This window comes from Marmota marmota, unplaced genomic scaffold (assembly GCF_001458135.2).
Source record: "Marmota marmota marmota unplaced genomic scaffold, marMar, whole genome shotgun sequence".
Taxonomy (NCBI): domain Eukaryota; kingdom Metazoa; phylum Chordata; class Mammalia; order Rodentia; family Sciuridae; genus Marmota; species Marmota marmota.
The window spans coordinates 4397773-4421973 of record NW_025999961.1 but is presented as its reverse complement, the minus strand read 5'-3'; the positions used below and the strand labels follow the sequence as shown (position 1 = coordinate 4421973).

Here is a 24201-nt window from a genome sequence, read left to right as displayed (position 1 = left end):
TTTTTTTGTTGCTGCTGGGACTAAAAGATGTGACCAGAACAATTTTAAAGGAGGTAAAATTTATTTGGGTGCTCTCAGTTTCAAAGGTCTTAATCCATAGACAGCAACCTCCATTCCTTGAGTCTCATGGCAAAAGAGTGTGGCAGAGGAAAGAAGCTCACATGGTGATCAGAAAGCAGAGAGAGAGAGAGAGACTCCACTCTCCAGATACAAAATATATACCCAATAACCATGCCCCTAATGCCCCACCTCCTCCAGCCATACCCCACCTGCCTCCAGTTACCACTCAGTTAATTTCATCAGGGATTAATTCACTGATTAAGTTAAGACTATAGCCCAATCATTTCTCTTCCAAACCTTCTTGTATTGTATTACATGTGAGCTTTGCAGGGTACGCCTCACATCCAAACCATAACACCCCGTGTGGCTGTTCTCCATCCGGGATTCCTCTCCCAACACCTTCACATTTGCCAAACATTTCCTACATTGGCCTCCAACCTGACCTAACTTTACCAACTTTATCTTTACTAAACCCAAAGGGATTGATAAAATCCAGATTTTGTTTCCCTAACTTCAATCAGTTAATTCAGTGGCCCTTCTGTCTCTGTTGAGATGCTATTACCATTTTTACTATTGTGCCTCAGTTGAAAGTGACCCTTCTGCCTTAATTAACCAGTAGCAAACTTCTGCTGCAAGACCCAGCAACCTTTCAACACTACTTCCAGATGCTGACTATGAGGCTCTGCTGTTAATGTTCTGATGATGAAGGAATGAATGTTGAGATTTTTTCTATTATTTTCCTTGCAGGAAAGTGAGATTTGAGTGGGATTGAAAGGTGGAAGAGGATTTATATTCTCCCATGGTTTGGAGAGATCTTTTGAGGACAATTGAATTACAGTGGTCCCTCATTCTCCATGGATTCCTTATCCATATATTCAACCAACTATGGATCAAAAGCATTTTTAAAAAATTACATATGTACTGAACACACACAGACTTTTTAAATTGTCATGATTCCTAAACAATACTAGCATTTTCATTGTATTGGATATTATATATTATCAGGAGATAATTTAAAGTATACAGGAGATGTGTCTCGTCTATATGTAAGTCCTATGCTACTTTATGTAACAGACTGGAGAATATTCGAATTTTGGTATCTGCAGAAGGTCCTGGAGCCAATTGCCTAGGACACTGAAGGACATCTATACTAGAGAGTTAATAATTACATTGATATACAAGATGAAGTTTTTATAATACAAATAAGAATGCAGTTTATGATTATATTATGAATTTATAGGTATTATTTTATAATAACAGTATTGTTGTTAATGCTGTAACCAAAGCTTCATGTGATTGAAAAAAAAATTACTTCCTCTTGATTGGATTGACATTTCAATTGTTTTTAAACAGTTGCCAACATTTTTAATTCTACATTCTAATCACGTGACTGACAATATGTTCCTTGTGTGGAAAAAAGTTCAGTGGAGCTAAGTGTTCATTATCTTCACTTTAGACTATTTTAACAAGGAAGGAAATAAAAAAAGAGCTTGGCAAGCATGTGGGCTCCTTGCCTTATGTAAGCTGGCGTATATGCCACCTCTGGTGGTAGAGCAGAAATCTGAAGGGAGAACAATGGTGGTGCTAAGCTCCTGCCCACGACTCCAAACGGAAAGGAGGAGGGAATCCTTCACGTTGATAAGCCAATGGGAGAACTGAATGGACGGCTGTGCTCTGCCGCCCAGCATTTGCCCTTCCTGCTCCCTTGCCTCTGGTGCTTGCTCCTCTTCAGTTCCCCACTGCCCTTCAAGAAGGAGTTTACAGTGTATCCTGATCAACAGGAGCTTGGGGAAAGCCAAGCACCCTTCAAAGAGTCAAAGCGAGACCCAGGTCTTGGTTACCTTTTGGGATTTCACTCCTGGCTTTGTGCTATGGTTTGAATACATTGTGTCTCCACCAAACTCAGGTTGAGACTTGGTTCTCAGTGCTGCCATGTTGGGAGGTGGGGCCAAGTGGGGGTGTTTGGGCAGAGCCCTTGTGAATGGACTGATGCCATTCTCTTGTGAGTTCTCATTCTTGCCAGGCTGCATTGGTTACTGTGAGAACAGGCTGTTATAAAGCAAGTCCATTCCTTGTGTTCTCTTTCTTCCACATGTGCTTGCCTGCCCTTTAACTTTCCACCATGAATTGAGAAGCATACAGTCCTCATCAGTTGTGACCACCTGATCTTTACCTTTCTAGCCTCCAGATCTATGAGCAAAAAAAAAAAAAAAAATTATTTATTGGTACTGGGGATTGATGTCAGGGGCACTGTCACTGAGATACATTTCCAATTTTTTTTTTTTTTTTATTTTGAGACAGGGTCTTTTTGAATTGCCGAGGCTGGCCTTGAATTTGTGATCCTCCTGTCTCAGCCTCTCAGTCACTGGGATTATAGGCATGTACCACTGCACCTGGCTCACCTTTTATTCTTTATAAATTATTTAGTCTTGGGTATTCTGTTTGAGTGACAGAAAACAGGCAAAGACACTTTAACACTAAGGCATCCCCTGAAAGTGGGAGATTAACTAGGAATATGTCATACGAATTTATCTGAAAGACTAAAACCTCGTATCCCTTTTTTTCTAGGAGAAGATATCTGGCACTCTGAGGAACATCTTGAACATGGAAAGTTCACTAGAAGTACATTCTAGTGAACTTTAGAAAACCAAGAATCAAGGCTTATTATATGGAAAGAATGATGGCTCAAAAAGTTGACTGGGAAGCAAATTGTGAAGGCTCTGGAATGCCATGATGTTGGAGTCTGGACTTTGTTTCATGAGCAGTGGAGAGCTCCCAAAGGCTTGAAGGGATAAGAGACACAATGATATTTATGATTTAAGTATTTGGCTTTGGTATTAGGGTAGAGGATGGATTGGGAAGGATACCAGTGAGGAGGTAGTTTAAATAGTTTAGGAAAGGTGATGGCCCAAATTGAGGCAGTTTTGGTATAAGTGGGTGAAATTAGAAAAGTTATGTTAAAGAAGGTATTTACAAAACTTAGTTAAAGGAAGAACAAAAGAATAACTTGGAGGAAAAATGATCTGAATTATGAATCTGAGATAAAAAGCATGGTATTAATAAATAAGGGATCCATTGGAGGAGAAAGACTTAGTAGGTCTTATGTGAAATCTGTTGAATTTGAAATATTCATGTGAGCCAGGTGTGGCGGCTCCAGTGCCTGTAATTCCAGTGACTAAGGAGGCTGAGTCAGGAAGATTGTAAGTTCAAGGTCAACCTGAGAAAATTAGCAAGATATTGCCTAAGACGGAAAAAAAAAAAAAAAAGTACTGGGAATGTAGCTCAAGCTTAATGTGTTCAATCCTCAATACCAAAATAAACAAGGAAACACATAAATAGATAAAAACTGAAATGTCCTTATGACATCCAAATGCAAATGTCCAAAGAACTATAATTTTGAGGTTGGAGTTCAGAAAAAAGATTGGGACTGAAGATAAATATTTGAAAAATCAACATAATTAAAGTAAATGAGATGTCAGAAGTGGATAAGTTGCTCATAAGGAAAGCATAGCATGGAAGAAGAGACAGACCAGGGCAGACTGTCATAGTTGAGGGGTTGCCAGGAAAGAGCTGGGAAAGAGCCATCTGAGGTAGAAGGTCCACAGTACAGACACCAGGGGAGTATATTACTCAAGAAGGAGCCATTGTTTAGAGAAAAAAAAAAAAAAAACTTTCAAAGGAAACATGTTTTGGGCATAAAGAAGTCACCAGTGGCCTTCTGAGAGGGCAGTTTCCAAGGACTGAGAGGCAGGAATGAGATCCTAGTGGTTGGGGCTTGGATGGGAGGCAAATAAGTATCAATGGTGCCCAAAACTTGTCCTTGGGAAAAATTTTATAGTGAAGAGAAGAACAGAAATGCAGCTTGAATTTCTTTTTCATGTGGTTTATCAATTTGAAAAGAACTACTGTATCCCCGGCTCACTTGATTCCCAGCACAACTCCAGGAGGTAGTGAGGGCAAGTGTTGATACACTTGGGCACAAACTGAAGTTAAGAAGAAATTTAAAGGGCTTAATCAAGGTCACTTATAGCAAATCAAGAACTAAATATGGAACTTTAGACCTTTCCATAGTGTCCAGACTGAATGTTTCTGAGGTGTTGGTGCCATTTGGATAGAGGAGGACAATAGAGAGCTACTGGGAGGTTTTGTGCTAAGGGGATGCTATGTTTAAGTCACTGTCTGATGGAAACAAATCTGGTAGTGATATGTAGGATGTGTTAGTCGAACAGACATTTCAGTGGAGTAGACAGGATGTGGCTTCAAATCAGGACACGGCTTCAAATAAATATCCAATCACATGCTGAGAAAGTTATGTCCCTTTTAGTTCTCCAGAACCTCTTCTGTGTAAGTTGAGGAGAAGGTTTCAGTTTGCCAATATGTTTCTAACACCTCTCAAATACTCTCTAACATCACTCTTGAACAAAATTCTCTTCAGGCTAAGAACATTTGCAAACATCTGTGTCTCACTAGAAAGAACTGGATTGCATTGCTTATTGTTCACTCTGTTTTTCTGTTTACTTTCTCCTTATGACCAGAAATGTTGATTTCTGATTAATTATCATTAATATCTAAACAAAATGTATCTAAACAAAATGTTAAATTAATAAAAACTACAGTCAATTCTAAGACAAGCAGCACGCACACATAGGGGATCATGAATGCATATTCTAAACGAATGCATGTCTAAAGTTTGTGCCCAACTATATCATTAATGCATGTCTAAAGTTTGAGAAATTCTGGACTTGGAAACTTTTGCAATAAGAGTAATGAAGGTTTAGACCAGATTGGGATCATGGAAGTGGGAATAGAGAAGAAGAAAAGAAAGCTCTGAAAATTCCTTCTCCCGTTTCTTTACTTTTTTTTTTTTTTTTTTTTAAATTCAGGTCAGGGCTGGGGATGTGGCTCAAATGGTAGCGCGCTCGCCTGGCATGCGTTCAGCCCGGGTTCGATCCTCAGCACCACATACAAAAAAACCCAGAAGATGTTGTGTCCACCAATAATTTAAAAATAAATATTAAAAAAATTTCTCTCTCTCTGTCTCTCTCTTTAAAAAAAATTCAGGTCACATTTCTTTTTTTAAAAAAATATTTTAAGCTATAGATGGACACAATATCTTTATTTTATTTTATTTTTTTATGTGGTGCTGGGAATTGAACCCAGTGCTTCACACATGCTAGGCAAGTGCTCTACCACTGAACCACAATCCCAGCCCACCTTCTCCCACTTCTTAGGATGCTTTTAGCTGCAATAATGGAAAACCTAAAAGGACTCATGCAATACAATGAATTTATTCTTTCATATATCAAGAAGACCTGTGGTAGGGTGGCTCCAGGATTGGTTATCAGAGCTTCCTTAGCATCAGTAAATGCTCAGCTTCCATTTATCTTCCAACCTCAGCAATCAGGCTTTTCCCATTGGCTCCAAGACGGATGATGTGGTTCCAGGAATCCCATTTCAACATAAGGTGTTTTCAGTGCAACAAGAAGACATCTCTTCTTGAGCTGAAGAGTAAAGTAGAGAAGCTTTCCCTGAAGGCACCTCCACCAAAATATTTTACTTCAGGATTCATTGGCCAAAAAAGTACCACATATTCATTCCAAAACTAATTAATGCAAAGGAAAATCAAATGGTTGTAGACTAAATATGAGTGATTCTCTACACTAAAGACAGAGATCCTTTTCTCTATGATGGAATTCTCAATAATAGGAGCTCTGTTAATAAATATGGTCAGGAGGCAATCAGTTGTCTTTTACAACTACCGAGAGAGTTGCAGGTTTACTCCCAATGCCAGTGGTTTTGAAAATTCCTCAGATTCACTCTTGCATAGAAGTGGGAAGTTCCTAAGGCTTGCGTTTTTTTATTTCTAAAACTTCTACTTTGCTCTTCTCTCCATATGTTGGATTAAGGCAGAACGAAATACTTCCACTGCAAAGTCAACTTCTGGCTTAGTGATGCACATTGGGGGTGCGATGCGGAAGGTCTGGGAAGACAGGAAAATAGAGCAACAAATCATCAGAGAATCAAATGGCTTTGAGGAAAATGCACTAAACTAAGACTCCCACATTGTTTTTATGACATTTCTTACATTTCTCTCATATCTCCTTCTCCTTCTTCCAGAACCATCTCAAAGTCTTTTTCTTTTTGTCATCTGTTCACTTCCTTGTCTGTCTACCACCTTTCCTGAAATCTTGAGTGCCTCTCTATACTCAATTACTGCCATCACCAAGGTGACCTCCCTCTATGTGTATAGAACCCAACCAATTAGCTTCATTTTTCTGATGGACCAAGCTCTCAGAACTTTCATCTCCATTTCTCTGCATTCACTCACACCCAAAACCAATGTCATGAGCCTTCTTTTCACCAGAATAACCCAATTTCGGATTCCCATTTATACCTACCCTTTTCACCCCGAGCCCCAGTCTCCTCATCCCTTCATTATCTTCAGGTCTTCTCCCCACTCAGATCTCTTCCTTTCATTCCTACCCAGCCTGGAGCACACAGTTGACTGAAGTATGCTCTCACCTGCCCTTTCAGTTTGCTTGCATTTCCACCTTTATGCCGCTAATACCCACATGGCCCAGTCTCAGCCTGATTAAAGCTATAACTGAACTGCTTTCCTCCAACTCACATGACTGAGAAGTGTTAAGGAAGTCACAGAGCATGCCTGATGACACCACCAGATATCCAGGGTCTCCAGTGTCTCCCCATCTCTGAGATTTTTATTGACCTCCGCCAATTTTCTCTCTCATTCTAAACCTCCAATATCCTTAATTTTCTTTCTCCACTCCTATGCTTTTCATTCTATTTTATAGACAACCATGCCTCATAATTCTTGGAGAAAATTGAAGCTGCCAAGCAAGACCTTTCTATAAACTTGTTTGCTCTGACAGCCATCTATATCCTTTTCCAAAGGTTCAGAGAAGGAGATGTCCTTACTGTTTGACACCAAATCATCTGTCTGTGCCCTGGACCTTGGACACTCCCATAACTACCACTCCAGAAACACCCCTGGGTTCTCTTGCATCTATCATTTCTTTTCAACTTCAACTTTCCCTCAGCTTCTAAACTAGTAGGCTTAAAGCTCTCTCTCACAATCCAAATCCAAATCACAACAAATAACCATCTGAGGTGATTCCTGGTCCCCTCTAGCTACAGTACAGGTATTGTCCTCCTCCTTTTATTCAAACATATTAGAAAGATGGGTTGATGCCTATTGGGCATTAGTTTTCACTTCACATCCCAATTCCAATCCCATCCACATCCCAGTCCATGTTAGTTTGGTTTCTGTTCCTGTAACTTTCTGACATCACTGGACTAAAATCAACTGGAGAATCCATTGGGCATTTCTTGCTCTTATCCTTCCTGTCCACTTCATGTTTTGGACCTTCCTTTTTCCTGAACCTCTCTACTCTCTTCTAACCTTCTTCATGCTGTCTGCCCCTTTCTGTCTCTGTCTGGGCACCTTCCCCTTTTGCCGTCAAATGGTGGTTTTACCACACCTCACTGTGCCTATCACCTAGACACTGGCTTCCTGTGTGATGTCCTGATCCTCTCTCACCACTTAGATGCTGAAATTCTCAGCTGTGGTCTTCATTTTAGCCCTGCAGACTTGACTATAGCCAGATGTTCACAAGCTACTGCAAATGGAGCATGTTCAAGGATGAATTCATTCAGGTCCACCTGAACCAAGTCAGAATTCCAAAATTATCCTTCGAATGTCTCCTCTGTCCTTTCAACCACTGCTCAAGTTCAAACAGCATCCTAAGCCACACCCCCTGTATTCCACACTCCCTGAGTCCAGTTTTATCACCTTAGGTTTATTCCTATCAGAGGAGAGATTCAGAAATCAGACTGCCAGGCTCTGAATCTTCATTCTTCCACTTACTAGCTATATGACTTGGGCAATTAACCTCTCCATGCCTCTTTTTATTTATCTGTACAATAAGGATAATATTAGTATTATTTCCTAGGCTTTTTGAGGTCATTTCATGAGTTCATACAGGGAAAATGTTGAAAACAGCCCCTGGTCATTGGTAAACAGTCTGCTAGTCCAAAAGGCTAACCGTCGTCTTCCTCTAAACACTTCTTTTTATATTTGAAGTTGAGTTCACCAGATTGCATTGCAATTTTCTGTTTATATGTTTTTCTCTTCTATCAACTTCATGAAGGAGGGACCAGCCTTACTTATCATTATATCTTCAGTTTTCAGCATATCACCTGCTGCTTAGGGCTTAATAAATGTTGGCCAAGTAATGAAGGAATAGCTAAGTAAGTGAACAATTGTTTCATGTCTTTATAACTCACATAGCTGAGAATTTTAATAATTAAGTTTTGTTATCTAATTTATACAAAACAAATATTTAGAGTTTATTTAGAGGTCTTGACTGGTAGCTTGAATTTTCTCTGGAAAGTATGAGGCAAGAAATGGATATGTCAGTAGGAGGCAGGAATGGACCAGGGAAACTGGAAGAAATGAGAAATGTTTGAAATTGTCAGAGACACTGAGCTCCAATTAGATAGGAACAAGAAGTTCTGGTGTCCTATTGTGCAATTGGTCAACTATAGACAATAATTCATTGCATATTTTAAAAAGCTGCAAGAAAGAATTTTGAATATTCTCACCACAAAGAAATGATAAATGGGGCTGGGCATATAGCTCAGTTGGTAGAGTACTTGTCTCACATGCACAAGGTCCTGGGTTCAATCCCCAGCACCACACACACACAAAAAAAGATAAATGAGGTGATATATATGCTTACCCTTGTTTGGACATTACACAATGTATATAGATACTGAAACATCAGATAGTACCCCACAAATAAGTATAATTATTATGTGTCATATTTTTTTTTAATGGGCAAGAAAGATGATAGAGCACAAGAACAAATTAGGGGAGCTGGACATTACTCTTACTCTTAAATCTTTGCCTGGTGGCCATCCTTGGTGTGGGACCTGTCAGTGTGAGGGATTTAGGGACAGATCATGTAGCTCATAGCAGCAGTATCTCAGTGAGCAGCTCAGGGGCAGGTCCTGACTGTGAAGCTGAGATTTGGCTTTTCCAGGAAGAGAGAGGGGAAAGAGCTCCATTTCTGATTTTCCCAGCCAGAGTTTGAGGGCACTGGCCGTATCTGGTCTTGAGTACCGCACTAGGGACCATGCCCAGTAGGTCCCCCACCTCTTCTGCAGGGATCAGTTGGGACTTCCAAGGCTGTTAGGTGGCTCCCTGCCACAATGGTCACTTGCTTTGTGAGCAAGTTCATAAAGTCAGAACTCAGGGCTGAGTCAATGATGGCTAGGATTTATTTAACAGGAGTTAAAACTAACTCATAAGTGAGACAAGCTGTATATTGCATGACTGTTAGGTCTCTACCATTCTCCATACCGTTAATTATGTGGGCTGGCTGTACATCTTAAGCTTGCCAGTATCTTCTTCCTGCAGAACCGCGATAACCAAACCATTTCACTACAGCGCCCTCTCGTGGCCACAAGGAGGAGTAACTGCCCCTTTTGAGAATGCCTGAGCAGTCTCCTTTGAGCCTACAGTCCTGAAGAAAAGCCACCTGCAATGGCATCTCAGGGATATACCTACCTAAAAGGACAGTTAAACATCAGCCTTTCTCTTACCTGAGAAAAAATGCCGCCTCTTCCCACTATGAGACCCATGTTTTTGCAGTCCTCATGGATTTGACTTACTTCTTGAGGAGGAAGGGGCTGGCGGCTCATCTGTGAAAACATTTTTAAAAGTTTCCTAATTGGTGTTTGCATGGTTAGAAGAACTATTTCCCAAGAGGGAGAAAACAAAACAAAAGGAAAGCAATGAATGAGCCTGTAATTAAATAAAGCTGTTAATTCGCTGAACCAGATTTTTGGAGGGTATTATTAAAAATATTTGTCTTTATTCCACTTCATCCCAAATTCCCAAGAACAAGATGAAATTCCATACAGATAGCCAGCGAATCTTGGCTCTGCTAATGGCTACCTTGGGAGTCTGGTTCCTCAATAACTGAATTTGGAGTCTGTTTTATTTATGTTGAAATCCTTCTCAACTCTTCCCTGTGTTCTGTCCACGCAAAGAGCGCATTTCAAAGTCCAGGAAGTGGCTCAACAGTTGCTCAAGGGCACCAGCAGCCCAAGTGCTCCCCCGGGTCCTGGCATGGCCAGGAAGCTGGGGTGGGACCATTGTGTCCTCATCTTTCCTGCTTGTGGAATTTGCTTCCCCCCACCCCCACCCACAAGACTTCATCTTCAGCGGGAGGAAAGGTACACCCTTCAGGGCCCCAGAGGCTGTGTCAGATATCTAGGTAACTGATGTTGTTGCTCCCCTGTGTGGGGGCTCAACGCGTCAATTCCCTTTGGTGACAGCAAGCTTCAGCTTGCATTGTTTCTCTGTATCTTCTGTTTCATCTGTGAGCATAAATATCTCCCTCTAATTATGTTTTATTTTTAAGTCTGATTTTATGTCTCTTACATAAAAGCCTATCACAGTACAAATACTTGGGATTCACCTTAGGCCAAATCAGAATATTTGGGCTGGGCTTAGGATTTGTATTTAACAGATGCTGCTCAGATGGCCGGGCAAGGAACTGCTCCATTCCTCCTCCATTGCTGCCCTGGCTGTCTGGTTTTAGGTACATAAAACATGATCCTTGCTCCTGACAGCCCCTGCAGGTAGAGAAGGGCTCCTTCCACGTCCATGGTCAGTTTTATCATTCTCAGCATTTCCTATCTGCCCTCCTATGTGCTTTGGTGTCTATTTTCTTCTCCCCACTGCCTCTTGATACAGCCCTTTCCGAAAATTCTCTATTCCTTGTAAGGTGTCTGTATCTTTTTTTTTTCTTTTCATTTTTTTAAGTTGTAGATGGACTCAATATATTTATTCATTTATTTTTATGTGGTGCTGAGGATCAAACCCAGTGCCTCACTCATTTGTGGCAAGTACTCTACCACTGAGCTATAGCCCCAGCTCAGGGGTCTGTATCTTACTATGCAATGTGTCTGACTTCCAAGGGCCCCTTTTGTTTGCATATTTTAAAATTTGTCTTAAAGTTTTATGAAAAGAAAAGTAACATTCCAACTTTCAGATTATTGGTAATGGAGTATCTGGGATGGGAGAAAAGACTAAGATCTTCTCTTCGAATTCCAAATTTCACAATGCATTCTTGCTTGCCCCTGAGGTTTTCATTTATTGGAGAGGGAAGACTAAGATAATTGAGTGTTAAATTGCGAGAACTGGAGAAAAGTTAAGTGAGATTTGAAGGAACAGAGATCAGAGGGGCCAGCATTATTGGAAAGGCTTGGGTTGGTGGAGGCCTTGCTCAACTTTATGGATCTGTAAAGATGGAGTTTGTCTGGCCTCACCCCAACATTGGTCTGGACCAGACCTCCTTATTTCCTTTCCATCTTACCCCACCCCAACCTTGACAGCTATGACTAATTGAAAATCTTGTCTGCATTCCACAAGGACAGGCAGGGCCAGAAACTGCAAGTGACAGGGCAGCCTGCTCAGGCCTTCATGTTCATGCTTGTGTCTCAATTGCTTGAAAACAAAGTAGGCACATAAGTAATTCAACTTCTTGTTGGATGCAGAATGTAGCTTTAGGCATCCGTTTTTATCTCTTTGGGTTTTTACTTTTTTTTTTTTTTGACAAATCTGTACTGAAACAATTATAAGAATAATACATGATTTTTAAAAAAATTCCAATGGTAAAAGTGCAGGAAGCAATACTGAAAATTTTCCTCTCCCTCTATTCTATGCCAAGGACATCTCATATTGATAATCTGATGTGAACTAGGCACTTTTTCTTTGCACGAAAACACATTTATATGCATATTTAAAAATTAGTTATAATGTTGTTCTGTGGTCAGGCATGGTGGTACATGCCTGTAATGCCAGTGACTCAGAAGATTGAAGCAAGAGGATTCAAGTTTGAGGCCAGCCAGGACAACTTAGTGAGACTGTCTCAAAATAATAAATAAAAGAAGGTCTGGGGATATAGCTCAGTGGAAGAGTGCCCCTGGGTTCCATACCCAGAACTGAAAAAAAAATTATGCAATTTTCTTTTAATAATTATAATATATTTTGGACATCTTTCCATGTAAGTATATTTGGACATAGTCTTAAAACTTACCTAGTATTTCACTGTTTGCCAGTTATATGTCCAATCTCCTATTATTGGGCATTTAGGTTGTTTCTAATTTTTCATGATTATAAACAATGCAGCAAACATCCCTATTCAAATACATCTTTATATATTTTTGTATTTTTAGGACACATTTTTGGAAGTAGAATTGCAAGACCAAAAGTCTAAACATTTAAAATTTTGATAGTTACAAACAAATTGCTGTCCAAAGAACTGCACCAATTTACATTCTAACCAAGTGTATGAGAGGTGGGAATATCATCCTGGATTATGCTGGCTAGCACTATAGCAGAGTTATAATTACATGAATGTGGTCAGAGGCATTGCAGGAGGCTAAAATCAATCCACAAAGCACCTACCACATGTTTTGTTTCCTGGCCGCAAAATTATTAAAGAAAATAAGATATTTAAACAATAAAAACTAAGTTCATACATGGTTTATGCCATAGATTGAAATGTTTCTGCCACCAAACCCCAGTTCATATGTTGAAACCTAATTCCCAGTGTAATAGTATTAGCAGATGGGCCTTCAGGAGGTGATTAGGTCATGAAGGTGGAACCCTTATGAGTGAAATTAGTTCCCTTATGAAAGGTCAAGAGAGTTCCCTTGCCCCTTCTGCCACATGAGGTTTCAGAAAGAAGGTGGCCATCTATGAACCAAGAAGTGAACCATAACGTAATATTGATCTGCTATCATCTTTATCTTGGACTTTTCAGCCTCTAGGACTTTGAAAAATGAATTTTTGTTGTCCATAAGACACTTAGTTTATGGAACACTGTCAGAGCTGTCCAAGATGGTGAAGAAGGTCTTTCCAAAGGAGCTCCTTTGTCAGGGAGTACTTGAGGAATTCTCTGAAGGATGGAGCCAATAGATGAGGGAGAAGATATGAAACTGGACCTTGTAGAAGACCAGGACTTCCACGGAAGAGGCAGAGAGGAGAGGTGACATTTGTGTGTAGGATAGTGAATGGCATTCAGGGGACAGAGAGTAGAACTAGGGAAAGGAGGAGCTGGGATTCTAATCTGGGTGGAGCCTGTGCTTAAAACTGATATATGGCAGAGGGAGGAGAAAAAGATTTCATTTTAAAGACACTGTTTAGGGAGTGGTTTCATTTTTCCCACAAAAGGGTTTGAACATATTTCCACATCAAAACATGTATCTATGCCATTGGTATTAGGGATGTGCCACAATGTATCTCTTTTGTATCAGTGGCCATTTGAGAAGATTCTGATGTTTTACTGTGAAAGTTCTCATGAACATCTTTGTTCATGTGACTATGAGCACACAGAAATTGGGTTTGGCATAATGACACACCTCTTCTTTTGTTAGGTTTACCTCTCTGGAGTCTAGACTTGAATTTAGATATCTTGCATGGAGTTCATGGGGTGAGAACTAGGGTGGACTCAAAACAATCTGGTACTGGGTGACCAGCTGAAGATAATAAGTACGATGTGGCTCATGAACCAGAGGGCTCTACCTCAGGTTACTTTATTTCAACTCTATTTAACTACCCCAGCTTTCTACTGACTATTAATGAAGAGTCTTATGTCTATGGTGTGAATTGAGAATCAGTACTTCTAAAGTAAAAGGGTATGGTTAAGACCAAATAACAAGGAATCAGTTGCCCACTTTCTATATTGTGGACAAAAGTTAGGGCTATGAGATTGTTCTGGGAATTCCTTGCCCTGTCAAGATTCCCCCCCTCTTCTCTCCATACAGCATCCCATTCTTGTTTTAGGGAGAAAAATCACAGTTTCCTAATGGCATGGACTCTAGTGTCGACGAGATCTGCTAGCATTTTGTTCATAGTCAATACTACCTCCCTATCTCTGAAGGGCTTCACTGAGTCTTGCTATCTATGCCACCCTCTCCTTCTCCCGAGAGTGAAAAAAGAGTGTGTTTTTAGCTGGTGCTTTCTACCTCCTGCTGGCACTGAGTAGCCACCAAGAGCACAGCAGATCAGAACCTACCTTGTCCTGCACCATTTCTATCCCTATCATGAGGCCCTTGCCTCGGACATCTCCAACAATGTCAAACTCATCCCGCAGCTTAGCAAGCTTCAGTAACATGTAGGTACCAACTTCTTGACAGTTTTCTTGTAGTTTTTCTTCTTCAATCACCTGTTGAGAAAAAGCCCCAAATGAGCTTATGTGGCCAAAGTTTCAAGATTGACTGAGAAGCACAGAGAGATAAATGTCTATGACCCTCTTACAGTAACCAGACACACCAAACCCAGAATGTCCAGTGTGGACACACCATGGATAACACAAAAAGATTTGCAGTAAGCAATTAAAAGGTCTCAGTGAAAGGGATGCTTCTCCCAAACACTCCCACTTTCAGGGGTGAGTAAGAAAAATTTAGGAGAGAATATAAGGCATGTGTCAGTGTGTCAGTAACATAGATTCCATAATCCAGAATTTCATTATGTCCAGGCTTTGCTGAACTAGGGTGCCGTGATAAAAAATATAAATGTTCTGAGGAAAGAAATTTCACAGGTGCTTTCTCTGCTGAGGGTTAGTGACCTTTGTCCTGCATCCTTCAGCCTGACCCAAGCTCTCATAGCCTAAGTGCCCCACCTTGGGACCCTGCCTTCTTTAGCTGAGCTGAGCCCTGTGTTTACCCAGAGCCAGGGCACCTGAAGATATTAAAGGATTTTCAACTAAGTTCTACCCCATAGCAGACACCTATGATTCTTGACAAGACACATGAAATATACTACTTCTATATTTAGATGATAGTAATTGCATGATTCCAGGCAAATCTTGACATTTTTAAAGACCTATTGGTTCACTTAAACCCTCTCTGCTTTCTAAATTGGTTGAGATGACACAGCACTAAAAAAAACCAAAAAGAGTTAGCAGTGTATACAAAATAAAATAAATGACACATTTCTACCCACATTTTCTCATCTCGTAACTTAATCATCTTTGAAGATAAATCTTAAGTTAGCAAAATAGTTTTAACTTACTTATTTTTATTTCAAAGTACTTTTAAATTCAATTTTTCAAATAGGTAAATCATATTCATGTTTCAAAAATTTTAGAGTGTAAATGGGTAGATGGTAGAATGATTCACCCCAGTCAGTTTCCATTCCTACAAATTTAGGAACTTCTTAGACATTTTTCCAGAAATACATTATACTTATTTAAGCAAATGTTATTATGTATTTTTAAAGGACTTTTTCTAAAAGGACATTTTCAAGAGGAAAATATGCTAATACAAGGCTAAATCAATGGTATAGGGATGAACAGTTGTTAATAGTACCTGAATTACCTAGTTGTAACCACATAAAACTTAGTTTTTCATTATTTATAATAGTGAAACAAAAGAAAGGAAGAAAAACATACAAGGCTAAAAATTAAGATAAAAAGATGGATAGAAGTTAGCAACTATCCATAAGACACTATACAGATAACATTGCCACCTGGCGAGGCAAATTCTTATACTTCCCACGTATGTGGGGTTTATTATGTATTATTTCTTATCTAATATACTTTAAGCACCCAAAGTAGAACTTAAAAAAGGGAGGAGGCAGAGTAACAGTTGGAAACCTAACTGAAGTTGATGACTATTTAATTAGCTCTTCACTTCAAGCAACGTGTGAGTTCTGACATTGGGTGGTTTTCAAATAGATATTCTGTGAAATGTGCAATGTTGATGTGAGTGCTGGAACAAACCTCAAGCACAGCAGATCCAATGGTACAGGCCAAGGGGTTCCCTCCAAAGGTATTGAAGTGAAGCAGGCGTTTAGCCAAAGATCTGGCAATTTCTAGGGGTAGAAAATAAAAAGTGGATAGAGTGACATATTCCTACCTGTCACCTCCTAGCACACCACTGTGGTTATGTTTACTTAGGAAATGGCATCAGGGCTCATTCATTCATTATTCATCTAATAGGATGTTATGAACCCTAACCTAACCTCAATTGTGACTGTTTGGAGATTGTGCCTTTGAGAAGGCACCTATTGTAAAGGCTATGTGAAGATATAACAAGAAGGTGGCCATTTGCAAGCCAGGAAGAGAAGTCCCAACACAAACCAACCCTGTTGGCACTTTGATCTTGGACTTCTAGTCTTCAAATCTGTGAGAAAATCAGTGTCTGTTGTTTAAGAGACCCAGTGTGGCATTTTGTCTTATCAGCTTGAGCTAATACAGGGGATAAAGAGAAAGAGCTTCCTTGCTCAATGAGAAGTTTAATAACAAAATTTATAATGTGTTGTTTGGGTGGGAAAGTACCTTGAAATTTTGGACATATTGGGAATTTTGTATAGAACCTTAAATTAGCTAAACCTGTATTTTTTCCCTGAGTTCTACTTGAGATAAAGTATCAAGAAAAAAAAATCTCACATCAAAATCTCGTAACGTGATTCCAATTGTTTCAGAGTTGGTCATATTCATTGTACTTTACCTTCGATGACCATATTTTTGGACATGTACTCATTCAATAAACACAGTGAAATATCACAGGGGCACCTAATTAGTGGTTTACAAATGTGCTTACTATTGGTGGGAAATATCAATACAATGATTTTAAGAGCTTCAATAATCAATGGTTTATAAAAAATGACACATAGCAAAGCCTAGTTCCATGGAATATGTATTCTAACATTCATTTCATAGAATGTTCTGGGTAAGTGAGATTTTACTTGTACTTGACTGTTTTGTTCATTGGACATTTGAATGGAGAAATCTGTCTCTCCAACCTTGAATCACAAGTAATCACATAAGAATCTTTTTGAAGACTATGACTCTTAGAAGTTCCAGAGTTGGGTTTGTTTTGATTTTGCAGCACATTTTCCTATCCTTTGTCAGTGTGGTGGGACCCTGCATTCAATTGTGGGGAAGGGAGAATTAGTCTTCCCTAAAGCAAAAGGGCTGGCTTTTCCCCATCTGCCCCACAGTCTGGCAGACAGACTGTTTCTCTTTCATTTGTTTGTTAAATGCATCATGTAGTTCTGTGACTGCCTCCAACCCACATAACTTTCTACCTGTATGCCTGATACCATTGCCAATGCGGGAGGGCCAGGAGCAAGAACAAACTTTTGGGGTCCTACCTGGAGTAGTCACAACTGCTGCCATGGGAAAGCCATTCCCAATCCCTTTTGCCATGGTGACAATGTCAGGCATCACATCATGGGTTTGGAAGCCCCAGAAGTGAGAGCCCAACCTTCCAAATCCTGTCTGTACCTGATGAAAACAGATGCAAAATCATTGGAAACCTTTTAAGGATTTTTAAAAAATCTGAGTCTCTATTTTTTTTTCCTTTTCTTCTCCCTGCCCTTCTCCCTCCTTCTCTGCCCAGCTCATCCAGTTAATTCAGAAGTTGAACTTCTGTTATCTAGAAATTGCAGTGTTTTGGACTGAAAGTTGACCTTAGTTTTTTATGTGTCATGTCCTCTCTCTCTCTCTGGAAGATCCCTTTCCTGCTTCTTCATTTCGCTAACTTCATGTCTATCAAAACCAGGCTTACTCATTATCTGGTCTAGTAAGCTTTTCCTGAGCTCCCACTCCAGGTACATGCCATCAGGACCTCTCACTGTGGACTTTCATCTCCACTGCACATGTCCAATAGCAGGGACCTTGCCTTATTCCTCCCCTATGCACAATGTCTAGCACAGTGCTTGATACAAAAAAGACACTTAATATTAGTAGAATGAATGAAGGGGTGGCAGAAATGCTTAATTGAATAAAGCCTGACAAATATCTCCATGAAAATTTCTGACAGAGCTTTTCTGGTGAAGGTAAACTTGATCTCTTTCTGACTGTCTCTGTCTCCACACATGTATACACATGAACTTTGTTCAGGTAGGTCCTGGCTTAGTTTACCGGCAGGTTGGAGAAAGAGGATGAGCACTGCAAGTGGGGATTAGGTATAGAAGAAGCTCATTCTAATATGCAATTAAAAGAGCAAGTTTCTTTCTCAGGCTCCCTTCTTGTTTTCCCTACTCTCTCCTGGTCACTGCAACAAAGGCAGATTCCTGGGGGTTATTCTTAGATGATACTAACCAGTGTAGGAGAAGGGCTTACATATAGGAGTCAGAAAGATCTGGGCGGAATCCTGAGTCTTTTACTTCCTAGTCATGGGCCTTTGGGAAAGCTGATTAATTGGCCCAAATGAGATACTGCAATGAAGCCTATACATTTGGTCTTTCTGCCTGTCTTCCTCTTTCACTTTATCTAGGAGCCATAAGTAGATGATATAAATGGTGAAACATTAAATTACTTGAACAATGAACAAAATTGTGCAGAGCAGTAAACCATGATTAGTCACTTAGGAAGAATCAATATTAAAACAGAGATGGATCACTCCCAGGCGAATAACCTCAAGTGCCTTCCTGGAAGTGGAGCAGCTGGGTCTATAACAGAGATAAGGTGGGACTCTGAATGTGCAATCTGCCTAAAAGCAGTTAATTTCAAATTCATTAGGACAGCCTTTAGGACAGGCCTTAAGGTTACCCTATGTGAGAGCAGCATCCAATTATATTCTTGAAAGACAGGAAACCACATCTCTTGAAAAATTCTGAAATTCTTATTTTCTTTGAATTCCTCCCACCTTCTCTCTAGTTGGTCCCACCATGGCAGCTCACTATGTGCTGATTCAGAGGCCAAAGTTCATCCACTTCCCTGGTGTAGCTAATTTCAAAATGATTGACTTTAGTTTTCTTTTATGAATAGCGGGTGAACTTTATTCAGGTAGGTCCTGGCTTAGTTTACCGGCAGGTTGGAGAAGGGAGGATGAGCACTGCAGGAGGATCCTTGCCCAAGTCATGCTAGTACACTAGGGCAGCAGGACTCTGGGGGCATAACAGACACCTGGTACACGTAAAGAACAGGCATTTACAAAATCTCTGCCAAGGGACAGTGCAACATCAGTTGAATTTTTACTCAAAGAAAACTGTTCATGCACAGATGGTGGAACTGAAACAGGCATGAAACACAAGTTCTTCACCTGTCCTTGGTGGGTCTAGCTAGGTATTAGTGCAATCATTATTGCAGTGAGCTGGGAGGACATCCATGCCTGGTAGCCATTCTTTGGCTGTTTATCTCCTGGCTATTCTCAGATGACAAAAGTCTGTTTTATTTGATATGCTGTAATATGAGGTATAATCTAAGTAGATCCATCCTTTTAAAAACATGAGCTAGAACTCATACAGCCCATGAGTTTTATTGTCTTCAAAGTAGTTCTGTTGGGCATACTGTGTGCTTAATACAACAGTGCTGTCTCCACTCCACTAGTTTGCAATTTTTCAAGAACTATTTTCTAAATGTCAGCAATAGAGGCACTTGACTGGATTATAATTTATAAAACTATCCTTTCCAGGCAAGTTCAGTCAGAAAAGTATATGCTGCCAGATTGGTTAATATTAGATTGGTAAAAAATAATATTAATTTGGTAAAAATTAAAATGAAAATTTGGTTATGAGATAAAATTTCTTATATGATTTGCTAGTGTTCTTGTAGCAATCCCCAAAAAATAATTAAAGAAAAAAAACACATATAGTAATGGTAGCATAATCTATGCCTGTTAGTAACTTATTTGATAGACATCACCTTGGATGTTGATGTTCTATTGTACTTGTTAAACCAACCAACTAATCTACTAACAAACCAGCCAGCCAACTGGAAAAAGCTTCCTTCATTTATGGTTATGCTCCCAAGTTTGTGCACTTGCTGCTTTCCTCCTGGAATTCCAAGGAGGATTTGAAGAGTTTTCTCTCTGTGACTGTCTTGTTCCCATTGCACCAAGTTACACCCTCAGATTGCTACTCACTTCATCGGCAATGCACACACCTCCCCTTTCTCGCACCAGCTTGAAGGCTTCCTTGAGAAACCCCTTTGGGTACTGGACAATGCCATTCACACCCTGCAAAAGACCAAACCAAGAAGACCTGTAACATCAGCATAAAGACCTTTCACAGTTTTAGAAAAAAGAAGATGAATCATTATCGCTATTAACATGATAGTAATGCTAGCAGTGTTTTTTTAAACATTTAAAAACATTTTTTTCTAATTAGTTATGCACGACAGCAGAATACATTTCATTTCATTGTACACAAATGGAGACAACTTTTCATTTCTCTGGTTGTACATAATGCAGAGTTGCACTATTTGTGCAATCATACATGTACCTAGGGTAATGATGTCCATCTCATTACACCATCTTATCTACCCCCATGCTCCCTCCCTTCACCCCCTCTCCTTTGCCCAATCTAAAGTTCCTCCATTTTTCTCATGCCCCCTCCCACTGTTATGGATCAGCATCCACTTATCAGAGAGAATGTTCAGCCTTTGGCTTTTGGGGATTGGTTTACTTTGCTTAGCATGATATTCTCCAACTCCATCCATTTACCTGCAAATGTTAGCAGTGTTTTAAACAGCCTGCAGAACTGTTCAAACCATGGGTGAGAAAAGGAGCCATTACTATTATGTCATGCTTTTTGGGGAAAGGAAAAAAAAACTTTATTCTTTTGTTAGAGTACAAGAAAGTAGAATAAGGGGATTTGGTGAAATTTAAGAAAACTCCCCCTGAAAATGTTGGGTGTTAAGCACATAAAAATCACTGAGGTTTCCTTATTCCTGAGAATTGTTGCAATTCAGTAGCTTTATGTATCTGTTCAGTGTGGGAATGGAGGAGATGGATCTTTAAAAAAGTTAACAGAAAACCAGAGCATTATTTTTTAATTTAATTTTCTTTTTTTTTTAAAGGGACCAAGACAATGAATTGAATCTGAAGAGAGATACAGCAATGGGCATTTAATTAATTTGAAATTGTTGAGCAAGTGTGAGTTAAAATTCACTGATAATGGGACACTGATCAACTAGTGTGTACGTTTCTTATACCCACCTGAATTGGCTCTGCAAAAAATCCAGCAATTGACTTGGCCACAGAAGTGTTCAGAGTATCTTTGAACTGTTCAATATATTGCTCTTTAGCTTGGCAGCAGTCTGCACAAATAAACACACAAACCACAGCATTTGAAGATATGAGGAAGGCATCCAGAAGAATGGGGAAAAACAGAAAAGAAGCAGAAACAGGGTGAGCAAATTGGTTAGAGATCCTCATAAAATGGTAAACTAGGATATGAGGACATTTGTTTCTGTGTGAACCAATTATAGTGATTAGAACAGCCATAGAGACATGAACAAACCACTTAAACAATTTCCATCTGGGGAAGAAATGCCTCATTTCTCAATGAGTCTGGTATAGCTAGCTATTTTACCTAAGGTTATCCATCCTCTCAAATGAATGCATTTAATTCCAATGTAATTGGATTATTTATTTGAAAATAACTCATTTACTTTTTATTACGACTTAATATGATGTACAGTTTTAAAGTACAAAATGTTTCTGTCTTCAGAGTTAGTTAATATCTCTGTAAAACAATTGGAATTCAGGCTATGGAGAATGTGCTAGAACCAGATAACTTGGTATCTGCTGTAGTCATGGACACTGGATTCTGTGCTGTTGTCTACACACCTTTTTTTCTTTAACTGAGGAAAGGAACTGCACCTTATTAATTTTTAGAATCTGTGTCCAAACAAAAATGTGTTTGGTATACTGTAGTTGCTTAGTAAATTTTTAATGAATTAACAGGGAAATAAATGGTAGAAATTGTGATTGGTATGAGACATTGAGCAATTTCACTTGAAAGTCTTTCTTCTAGGGAATAAAGTATCCTCTAAGTCCTTAACTCATTAATTTTCTTTTTGGCTGGATTCATCTGTGGATAAACCCACACACTGAGTTTTAAATGCTAGTTTTTCTTTTTTATTACTAGAAGATATATTAGTTTTCAAAACTTGCATTTTCATTCCTTATAATTACTTATTCCCTACCCACAGTATATTTGATTTTCTCTAAATACATCAAACATATTCATCTTATTGTCTGTCTGACAGTTGTGTTGAAATATTCATGGGTCTTTTTCTTGATTGTGAAGTTTTGTTTCCTTGTATGTTAGTTATTTTTGACTATGGGTATTTTACTTTCCTCCAGATTTCATTCATGAGAATTCTTTGTAGCCTAGAATGGGTTAGATTTCTCCAGAGCATATTTGCGTTTTCAGTTCTTGGGCACATAGGTATTCCCAGCCTAAGATTCCTCTCAATTATCAGCTTGAGGTAGTGACATATATAAAAAACCTGTGTATATGTCATGTGTCATTCTCATTCACCACCACCACCACCATCATCATCATCATCATCAATCATGATGATCAGCCAGTAGTTCAATTTTCAGTGATGATTACTACCAGGTCCTCTTCACTTCCATTAAACATGAGGATGAGAATCCTTGAAGATCTTTTTGCATGTGAGGAGTTGTTGGTGCATTTACTTCTAGTTGACCTACAAGGATGTGGCCTCTTAGGAATTCCAGCTCTGTGGCTGGAGAGCCTTCCCTATCCAATCCCTTCCTTTGTCTGGGCTCTGGACTTTGTCATCTCTGCCCTGCACTTCACAGAGCTATGAACACTGAAGTATAGGGTCCCCTAGGCAAAAGTATAGTACCCCCTAGGCAAAAGCTGGCTGCAGTACCCTGATGATCATTTTGGGTTTCTGAGAATTTTTTTGTTTGATTTTTTTTCTTTTTTTTAGAAATCCGCAATTTTTAAAACTTAAGACACCTGTAAAATTTCAAAGACAAAACGAATTCTACTATCAAATATAACTAAAAAGAACTAATAAAAATTAAAAGATATTTTCAAAGTTTAGAAATGAGGTATGGGTAAGAAAAATCTAAAATATGATTTTAACTTAGTAGTTCAATGTGTTACTAGTGGAGTACTTTAGGATTTTGAAAATGACCTTTAACCACATTTTACCCCCTTTAGATTGTTTTGACAGGTCTAGTAGAACAAGTTGTGAATTGTAAGAATACTTTAGCCTAAGAATCTCTCATGGATGGACTGGGGCTGGTGCTGGGGCTCAGTGGTAGCACACTTACCTGGCATGTGTGAGGCACTGGGCAGTTCTCAACACCAAAAATAAATAAATAAAATAAAGGTCTATCAACAACTAAAAAATATATATTAAAAAAAGAATGTCTCATGGAGTATATTATACAGGTAGGTGGGAACATTTTTATCATTCTTTAGACTCATTTTATCTTTCATTTTTGTTGTTTTAAAAATAACCTTGATAGAAGAGAAAATAAGCTCTCCTGAATAAAGAATTTTCCTTTCTCCAAGTAAGAACTTGGTCTTGATGTGATTCCCCACCCCCACGCCTGCCAAAAAGTATAGAAAAGAGTAATCTCTGAGTTCCCAGTTTTGCTAGTTTTAGTTTAATTACAGGTGTACTTTGGCTAGTGGAATATTTATTTCTTGGCTTATGTTTAAATAGGTTTAAAAGTAATGTACTTGAGTTTAGTTGTATAAAATTAAATAGGTTTTTGTATAAATAGGAACATTGACTGTCATAGGTGAGTTTAGAATATTATATGAAATATTTTACTTGTATTAATCAAGTAATATTTGATTTTCAGAGATTTCTGAGAATTCTTACTTTTTTGAATCATGCTTTTACAGAGGGAGTGTTTTCATAATTTATCCTGGATTTTCATTTGATTTTACCTGGAGCTAACTCAGGCTATCATATTGCTACCAGCAGTGGTTTTCTACCTAACCTAAATGTCTAAAAAGTAATCATATTTACATTTCCACCATGCTTAAAGATGCTCAACATATTCCTGATGGGCATGACAGATGCTTCACTAGCTGTAAATTTTACCACATAGATAGGCATGAAATCCTGTGGGTGGGAGAGAACTTGAGGAGGGAGAAGACTGTCTAGGAGGGTTGCCCAAGCTTTGGAAGCCACCATCAGTATGTCGTCCCAGAAGGTGGGGACAACTAAGGGAACCGGTAAGGCGAGAGAGGAAGCCTTCTACTCTGGAATACCAAGGTCCCAGCTCAATTGCATCTATATGTGACTGAACATTCAGAATTTTTATCCATACTTTTAGTTTTGTCTTAGACAGCACCACAGCATCTCTGTGGTC

At 39.2% G+C, this 24201-nt stretch overlaps 1 protein-coding gene across 2 annotated transcripts in view; it reads right to left on the bottom strand.

Annotated features, from left to right (window-relative positions):
* Positions 1-5329: 5329 nt before the first annotated feature.
* The window catches only part of Agxt2 (alanine--glyoxylate aminotransferase 2), a 35745-nt gene continuing 16873 nt past the window's right edge, over positions 5330-24201 (bottom strand). For both annotated transcript variants that reach the window (XM_015496368.2, XM_048802909.1), the window contains exons 8-14: positions 21046-21146; positions 19972-20064; positions 17255-17387; positions 15879-15970; positions 14172-14321; positions 9685-9783; positions 5330-6040 (exon numbers count right to left, since the gene is read on the bottom strand). In XM_015496368.2, the coding sequence (XP_015351854.1) occupies positions 5933-6040; positions 9685-9783; positions 14172-14321; positions 15879-15970; positions 17255-17387; positions 19972-20064; positions 21046-21146 (776 nt within the window). In that variant the 3' untranslated portion in view covers positions 5330-5932. The remainder of the gene's footprint in view (positions 6041-9684; positions 9784-14171; positions 14322-15878; positions 15971-17254; positions 17388-19971; positions 20065-21045; positions 21147-24201) is intronic.